Genomic DNA, 8,652 nt, shown 5'->3' with positions numbered 1-8,652 from the left:
ACCTAGACAGTGAAAGGATGTGGTGGCAATGTGTGTTGTGTCAGAGAGCATGGCACACCTCGATGGGTGCAGAGGTGTCCATGAGGTGTTGTCTGTTTGGACTTTGACTTGTGTGGATTGGATTATTTTTCCAACAATGGAGTTTACATGGAGTTTGCATGGACTAAAGAGGAACCAGGCACAGAGACAAGAGGTGAAGTGGATTGGTCTTTATTGGTAAGTCTTTCAGTAGTTACAGATGAAAGGGCATGACATTGAAATACTTTGTCACAAGTGTTGGTTGAATACAAAGGAGTTTGGTTTGAGGACATGATGCTTGGTGGAAGGTTCACTCTTGGGTCCACTGCCTGCGCAAGGATGAACAAGTTGGACTTGGCACTGAAGGTTCCTTTGATGAGAGAAGGACTGCAACAGACAAGAAGACAAGTTTGACTTTAATACATGGTGTCAAAGGTGTGGATGTTGAATCTTCCTCTGGAGTCCAGCAGCTGGGTGTTCCTTCCACATCCTGAAGCCTTTGGAGATGAAGTTCACAGTCAATGGCTGATTGAAGACAAGTTCTCCAATGAATGTGTCACCTGAGCAAGGTAGCTGGTGGTGAAGGAGGAACAACAACAAGAAGAACATGGAGGACTGGAGGTTCCTTTGGCAGAGCAAGGGTGTGGGAAGTGTAACAAAGGATGCAACAGACAACAACACAGCTTTGGCTTTAATGGAGATTTGTTTGAGGACATGAAGCATGTTTGAAAGAGTGTTGGTGTGTGCAGATGGTTATGGAGGTTGGAGTGTTGGTGAGTCCTTCCACCACCTGAAACAAGTGGAGATGAAGGGCACAGTCAATAGCTGAATGGCAAAGCAGTTGAAGAATGAAGGAAGACATGAGTTGAAGAATGAACATGTCTTACCTTGGCAAGTTAGCATTGCATGGAGGAGTGGAGTTTCCATTGAGCAGGGAATCATGGTTGTGACATTGGCAGAGCAAGGCAGTGGACTTGTGGATTGCAGCAGACAAGAAGAAATGTGTAGCTTTAATACAGAGTAGTTGTAGAACATGAAGCATGTTGCAAGGATTGTTGGTATGAGGTTGGATGTTCCTCTTGAGTCCACCAGCAGAGTGTTCCTTCCACCAAGGCTTACCACCACCTGAATTCAGCCTGAGGAGGTGGAGTACACAGTCAATAGGCAACAAGTGTAGCAATGAATGAAGAAATGGGTTCAACAATGGATGTGTTACCTGAGCAAGGTAGTTGGTGAAGGAGGATCAACATGGAGCCAAAGGGAGTGGGGAACTGCAACAGACATGGATCAATGGTTAGCTTAGCATGGTAGCTGGTGGAGGCCTGCAGCATGGTTGAACAAACATTTGACTGGAGTGTGCAGAGTACAGAGTGTGGTGTTACTTACCTTGTTTCTGTGGTGTGACTGGCCAGGGTAGTTGGTGAAGGAGGACCACCGTGGAGCCAAAGGGAGTGTGGAACTGGAACAGACATGGAGCACATGGTTAGCTTAGCCTGAGCAAACATTTAGCCAGAGTGTTACTTGCCTTGGTATTCCTGTGTGTGTTGGACCAGGGGTATTCCCCGGTGCCTCTTCTCGTTTGCCTCTGCTCGGTTGACTCGCGCAGGTCGACTCGCTTACCCCTACCCTCGCTGTTCCCCTGCCACTCGCATGTCCCTGGGCCTCGCTGTCCTGCCCCTCGCTCAGTCTTTGCCCACGGGTCTTCGCACTAAGCGGTCTGAGGAAGCGCGGCCGGGAGCAGGCTGGCACAGGCTGACACTGCCTGGCGCTGCACTGACGCTTCCGCTGACGCTTCACCCCCAGGACACTCTAAGTACACCCCAGGCACCACTCACACAGGTGAACCACATTGCAATCAGCCACTCCCCACACCTCATTGGTCCACTGCAGCCACACCCCCACCACACACCCCCCCATGTGACACCAACCAGCCAATGGCAACCCCTCCCAGTCTGTCCCACTGCAAAAAACACTTAGTGCAACAAGTGGAAAAACCTCCTTAAACAAGTAACTCCCCACCAATGTCTCCACACATCTCTAACAACAAATTCCAACTACATTCCTGAAAAAGTTAGGGCCCAAACTACAAGTTACTTGGGATTCTCAAGTGACTACAAACAATTACCATTAATCCCTCACCACTAACGGTTCCAAATACCAAAACCCTAAGTGACTACTATCACACATATTCCTACCCAGAGTGGCACTGTACAATCATGTTCCCCATCTTGGTCAAAGCAACACATTGGGGGAAGACTTATCTGGCTAAGACACGTCTTCCCACACTCTTTCCTACACTACTCCCACACTACATGGAACTCTTCTTGTCCCAAAACCCTTTACAAGTGTGTCAGAGGATCCACAAATGTGCACTCTGACATCTACACATGTGCACCCTGAACTCTAAGTCTTTAGACCACTTTGCAAAGGCAAACCTCAAGTCTTGAAAGGGGACTTGCAGTTCAGAGTGCACATTTGTCGATCCATGACACACTTGCAACAACATTAACAGCTCCATATGCTCACCACACATAATCTACCTCTATCTCTGTGATAAAGCCTACACCCCACATTAACATCGACACACCAGCCAGTCAGTTTGTATGGACTTCACCCGAGCAACTGACCCATATGGCTCTAGTCTGCTTGTGTTGTCACCGTGAGGTTTCCACAGACTACTACCAGAGACACTCATGTGTATGTGAGAGACAAACACAATCACTCTTTACATACCGTGACTGGAGACTTCCAGGAGGCGTAGATCCCTCGTCGGTGACACACAAACTCATCTGCACGCCGCTTCAAGAGGAAGGTAAGTCGTCCATCTGCTCACACACACATGTTGAATCTCCTGCACAGACCAGCGTGTATAGGACTCGGACACAAGTAGGACCTGGAAAGGACCTCGCCGCTTTAGTGTTTCCAGGACTTCCTCCTGAAATAAAGAGCACAGTCACCAGGTTACAAGTCAGGTAGGAGGGCAGCAACACTTGTACACACATGCAGAAATAAATCATTCCAAATGCTTACCTCTTATGTTGTGCAGCTCCATCTTGGGACTGCTGGTGCCAGTGATGCTGGAGATGCTGGGACTGGACATCAAAGACCAGTATCTGAAGAGACCAGGAGGACAGATCACAAACACACAAGCTGGATCAGTCAACACATCTACCAAGAACCAAGCCCTCACATAATAATAATACACCAACTGTTGTGTTGTGTCTCTTTCTTTCTTGTTTCTACTCACCATGCACTCATCTGCATTCTTCTGGAACTCCACATGAACCCTGATGACTGTAGACCTCATGGCAGGCATCCCTGGTCTGCAGTAAAACCTGGAAGAGTCAGACACCACAGCACTTAGAATATGTCCATCATTCAGTCAATCCCACATTAGTACTGAAACATACAAGACAGCAAAGTATCACTTACTGTAGCAGAGCTGTCACAGGTTCAGTTTAACACTCCACAGAGAGGTTGTTGTGCTTCATCTATCAGAGAACTGGTGACACAAAACATCACATTGTATACACATGTAAGTCAATCAATTAACCAACCACTCACTCACTCAATCATCCAGCCAATCAATCAATTAACCAACCAACCACTCACTCACTCAATCAGCCACCCAATCAACCAACCAACCACTCAATCATCCAGCCAATCAATCAATTAACCAACCAACCACTCAATCATCCAGCCAATCAATCAATCATTCAATTAACCAACCACTCACTCAATCAGCCAATCAATCAATCAATCAATCATTCAATTAACCAACCACTCACTCACTCACTCAATCAGCCAGCCAGCCAATCATTCAATTAACCAATCATTCAATTAACCAACCACTCACTCAATCAGCCAGCCAGCCAATCAATCAATAATTCAATTAAACAATCAATCATTCAATTAACCAATCATTCAATTAACCAACCACTCACTCACTCAATCAGCCAGCCAGCCAATCAATCATTCAATTAACCAATCAATCATTCAATTAACCAACCACTCACTCAATCAGCCAATCAATCAATCAACCAACCACTCAATCAGCCAGCCAAACAATGAATCAATCAACTAACCAATAAATTAAACCTTCATCAATCAATTAACCACGCAGGATACATCAACACAAGCCAGTCCTATCAGCAACAACTCACACACACCTGTGACTCTGCACCAGTGTTTATTACATGTGGGTTTATAGAGGATTCTTTGCAGAAGGAGGACAGGAGGAAGAGCAACAGACAGAGTGCAGAGAGGGAGGTACAGAGAGACAGAGGTGGAAAGACAGAGATCAACAGAGAGGTGTACAAAGACAGACATGGAAAGAGAGAGACAGAGGTGTACAGACACAGAGACGTGTACAGAGACAGAGACATGTAGAGACAGGTGGAAAGACAGAGAGCTGTAGAGAGACAGAGAGGTGTACACAGAGACACAGAGGTGGAAAGACAGAGACAGACAGAGAGGTGTAGAGAGACAGAGAGGTGTACAGAGACACAGAAATGTAGAGACAGGTGGAAAGACAGAGACACAGAGAGGTGTAGACAGACAGAGACAGAGAGGTGTACACAGAGACACAGAGGTGGAAAGACAGAGACAGACAGAGAGGTGTAGAGACACAGAGAGACAGAGAGGTGTACAAAGACAGAGAAATGTAGAGACAGGTGGAAAGAGAGAGACACAGAGAGGTGTAGACAGACAGAGACAGAGAGGTGTACACAGAGACACAGAGGTGGAAAGACAGAGACAGACAGAGAGGTGTAGAGAGACAGAGAGGTGTACACAGAGACACAGAGGTGGAAAGACAGAGACAGACAGAGAGGTGTAGAGAGACAGAGAGAGGTGTAGAGAGGTGTAGAGAGAGACAGAGAGATTTGAAATTAGAACTTATATTATGTTTATTCTTCTTCATATATGTAAGTATACAAGATGAAGCATTCATAGGACCCAACATTCACACACAGACTGACTGCAGGTCATTCAGAGAGAACAGGATGCAAACTCCACACACACCAGCACCACAGTTCAACCCAAGTGTGAGGCCAACATGCAGCACGGCAACCAGCATGCCACTTTTATTTTACAACATTTAACAACACAAGAAGTTGACTGTTTGGTTACATTAAGCAACATTACTGAGTTACACATTAGGGGCAGGGCTTACTTCACTAACAGGCAGACATCTCTTTATTATATTTTCTTAGAAACAACATAAAGACACAGAGGTCATGTGTATTACAGACTATCAACTAAATGTGAGACATGCAATTATCAACTATGAGAAGGGGAGGGAGGGGCCAACATTCTTCCTGTTCAGGGTCTTCAAAGAGAGGCCTTAGCACATCTGGTTGCCTAGGGGAAGGTGAAGAGAAAGGAAAAAGTGAGCCTTCATAGAAACCCCAAGTCCAACATTGTGATAGTGCCTGTGACCCTGTTGTGCATGCAGAGCTTCTTACCAGTGGTTGGTGGCTGCAAGGCTCACACTTCCCATCCCAGGAGGACGAGGAGGAGCATGACGGGCTGCAGGTGACTCCAACACCATGTGCTCAGTAGCTAAATTAACACAAACACACTTAAACTTTAATCAGCTGTATTGACAATTTACACTCAACACACTTCATTCATCACTCTGTCTTTGTGCATACCCAAGGCTTGATTCAAGGACACAAAGCTCTTCAATCCACAATCCTTATTACAGCCATTCAGGGTGTCATTTATCAGTCCTTATAACAGTCTTTAAGGGTGTCAATTAACAGTCCTTATTACAGTCTTTAAAGGTGTCAATTAACAGTCCTTATTACAGTCATTAAGTGTGTCCTTTATCAGTCCTTATTACAGTCTTTAAAGGTGTCAATTAACAGTCCTTATTACAGTCATTAAGTGTGTCCTTTATCAGTCCTTATTACAGTCTTTAAAGGTGTCAATTAACAGTCCTTATTACAGTCATTAAGTGTGTCCTTTATCAGTCCTTATTACAGTCTTTAAAGGTGTCAATTAACAGTCCTTATTACAGTCTTTAAAGGTGTCAATTAACAGTCCTTATTACAGTCATTAAGGGTGTGCTTTAACAGTCCTTATTACAGTCTTTAAGGGTGTCCTTTAACAGTCCTTATTACAGTCTTTAAGTGTGTCATTTAACAGTCCTTATTACAGTCATTAAGTGTGTCCTTTATCAGTCCTTATTACAGTCATTAAGGGTGTGCTTTATCAGTCCTTATTACAGTCTTTAAGGGTGTCGTTTAACAGTCCTTATTACAGTCTTTAAGGGTGTCGTTTAACAGTCCTTATTACAGTCTTTAAGGGTGTCGTTTAACAGTCCTTATTACAGTCTTTAAGGGTGTCGTTTAACAGTCCTTATTACAGTCATTAAGTGTGTCCTTTAACAGTCCTTAATACAGTCTTTAAGGGTGTCCTTTAACAGTCCTTATTACAGTCTTTAAGGGTGTCATTTAACAGTCCTTATTACAGTCTTTAAGGGTGTCATTTAACAGTCCTTATTACAGTCTTTAAGGGTGTGCTTTAACAGTCCTTATTACAGTCTTTAAGGGTGTCGTTTAACAGTCCTTATTACAGTCTTTAAGGGTGTCCTTTAACAGTCCTTATTACAGTCTTTAAGGGTGTCATTTAACAGTCCTTATTACAGTCTTTAAGGGTGTCCTTTAACAGTCCTTATTACAGTCTTTAAGGGTGTCGTTTAACAGTCCTTATTACAGTCTTTAAGGGTGTCATTTAACAGTCCTTATTACAGTCTTTAAGGGTGTCGTTTAACAGTCCTTATTACAGTCTTTAAGGGTGTCATTTAACAGTCCTTATTACAGTCTTTAAGGGTGTCATTTAACAGTCCTTATTACAGTCATTAAGGGTGTCATTTAACAGTCCTTATCACAGTCATTAAAGGTGTCATTTAACAGTCCTTATTACAGTCATTAAGGGTGTCCTTTATCAGTCCTTATTACAGTCTTTAAAGGTGTCAATTAACAGTCCTTATTACAGTCTTTAAGGGTGTCATTTAACAGTCCTTATTACAGTCTTTAAGGGTGTCATTTAACAGTCCTTATTACAGTCTTTAAGGGTGTCATTTAACAGTCCTTATTACAGTCTTTAAGGGTGTCCTTTAACAGTCCTTATAACAGTCTTTACTCTACTTTAACTTATTAGACTACTTTAACTTATCAGACTACTTTAACTTATTAGACTACTTTAACTTATTAGACTACTTTAACTTATTAGACTACTTTAACTTATTACACTACTTTAACTTATTAGACTGCTTTAACTTAGTGTGCATTAATTAATTAAACTGCTTTAACTTTTAAGTCTGCTTTAACTGCTTTAACTTTTAAGTCTGCTTTAACTGCTTTAACTTATTAGACTGCTTTACCTTATTAGTGTGCATTAATTAAACTGCTTTAACAAATTAAACTACTTTAACTTATCAGACTACTTTAACTTATTAGACTACTTTAACTTATTAGACTACTTTAACTTATAAGACTACTTTAACTTATAAGACTACTTTAACTTATTAGACTGCTTTAACTTATTAGACTGCTTTAACTTATAAGACTACTTTAACTTATTAGACTGCTTTAACTTATTAGACTGCTTTAACTTATTAGACTACTTTAACTTATCAGACTACTTTAACTTATTAGACTACTTTAACTTATAAGACTACTTTAACTTATTAGACTGCTTTAACTTATTAGACTGCTTTAACTTATTAGACTACTTTAACTTATTAGACTGCTTTAACTTATTAGACTGCTTTACCTTATTAGTCTGCTTTAATTAATTAAACTGCTTTAACTTATAAGACTACTTTCACTTATTAGATTACTTTAACTTATCAGACTGCTTATACTTATTAGACTACTTAACTGCTTTAACTTATTAGTCTGCTTTAACTGCTTTAACTTATTACACTACTTTAACTTATGAGACTACTTTAACTTATGAGACTGCTTTAACTAATTAGACTGCTTTAACTTATTAGACTGCTTTAACTTATTAGACTGCTTTAACTTATTAGACTGCTTTAACTTATTAGACTACTTTAACTTATTAGACTACTTTAACTTATTAGACTGCTTTAACTTATTAGACTGCTTTAACTTATTAGACTACTTTAACTTATTAGACTGCTTTAACTTATTAGACTACTTTAACATATTAGTCTGCTTTAACTTATTATACTGCTTTAACTTATTAGACTGCTTTAACTTATTAGACTGCTTTAACTTATTAGACTGCTTTAACTTATTAGACTGCTTTAACTTATTAGACTGCTTTAACTTATTAGACTGCTTTAACTTATTAGACTGCTTTAACTTATTAGACTGCTTTAACTTATGAGACTACTTTAACTTATTAGACTGCTTTAACTTAGTGTGCATTAATTAATTAAACTGCTTTAACTTTTAAGTCTGCTTTAACTGCTTTAACTTAGTAGTCTGCATTAATTAATTAAACTGCTTTAACAAATTAAACTACTTTAACTTATTAGATTACTTTAACTTATCAGACTGCTTATACTTATTACACTACTTAACTGCTTTAACTTATTAGACTACTTTAACTTATGAGACTACTTTAACTTATTAGACTACTTTAACTTATGAGACT

At 40.8% G+C, this 8,652-nt stretch overlaps 1 protein-coding gene and 1 long non-coding RNA gene across 2 annotated transcripts; both read right to left on the bottom strand.

Annotated features, from left to right (window-relative positions):
• Positions 1 to 143: 143 nt before the first annotated feature.
• LOC117809924 lies at positions 144 to 2,245 on the bottom strand. The gene is made up of 6 exons (XM_034679429.1): positions 2,231 to 2,245; positions 1,639 to 1,827; positions 1,405 to 1,477; positions 1,235 to 1,289; positions 906 to 1,154; positions 144 to 405 (listed from the first exon to the last, which is right to left on the bottom strand). Exons 1-6 carry the CDS (start codon positions 2,243 to 2,245, stop codon positions 144 to 146), a joined length of 843 nt encoding a protein of 280 aa, XP_034535320.1.
• Positions 2,246 to 4,911: 2,666 nt separating this feature from the next.
• On the bottom strand, positions 4,912 to 5,750 carry LOC117809923. The gene is made up of 2 exons (XR_004630644.1): positions 5,484 to 5,750; positions 4,912 to 5,379 (listed from the first exon to the last, which is right to left on the bottom strand). It is a non-coding gene; the product is annotated as an uncharacterized LOC117809923 (long non-coding RNA).
• Positions 5,751 to 8,652: the final 2,902 nt, after the last annotated feature.

This window comes from Notolabrus celidotus, unplaced genomic scaffold, assembly GCF_009762535.1.
Source record: "Notolabrus celidotus isolate fNotCel1 unplaced genomic scaffold, fNotCel1.pri scaffold_594_arrow_ctg1, whole genome shotgun sequence".
Taxonomy (NCBI): domain Eukaryota; kingdom Metazoa; phylum Chordata; class Actinopteri; order Labriformes; family Labridae; genus Notolabrus; species Notolabrus celidotus.
Note: the sequence above shows the minus strand (reverse complement) of the source record. Positions and strands in the feature narration are given on the sequence as shown.

Excerpts from the sequence above, each read along its gene's own strand:
- LOC117809924 (XM_034679429.1), bottom strand. Across the intron at positions 1,478-1,638 it reads GGGGAACAGCGAGGGTAGGG|TTCCACACTCCCTTTGGCTC; the intron begins GTAAGCGAGTCG and ends TGTCTGTTCCAG. Across the intron at positions 1,290-1,404 it reads AGTCACACCACAGAAACAAG|TTCCCCACTCCCTTTGGCTC; the intron begins GTAAGTAACACC and ends TGTCTGTTGCAG.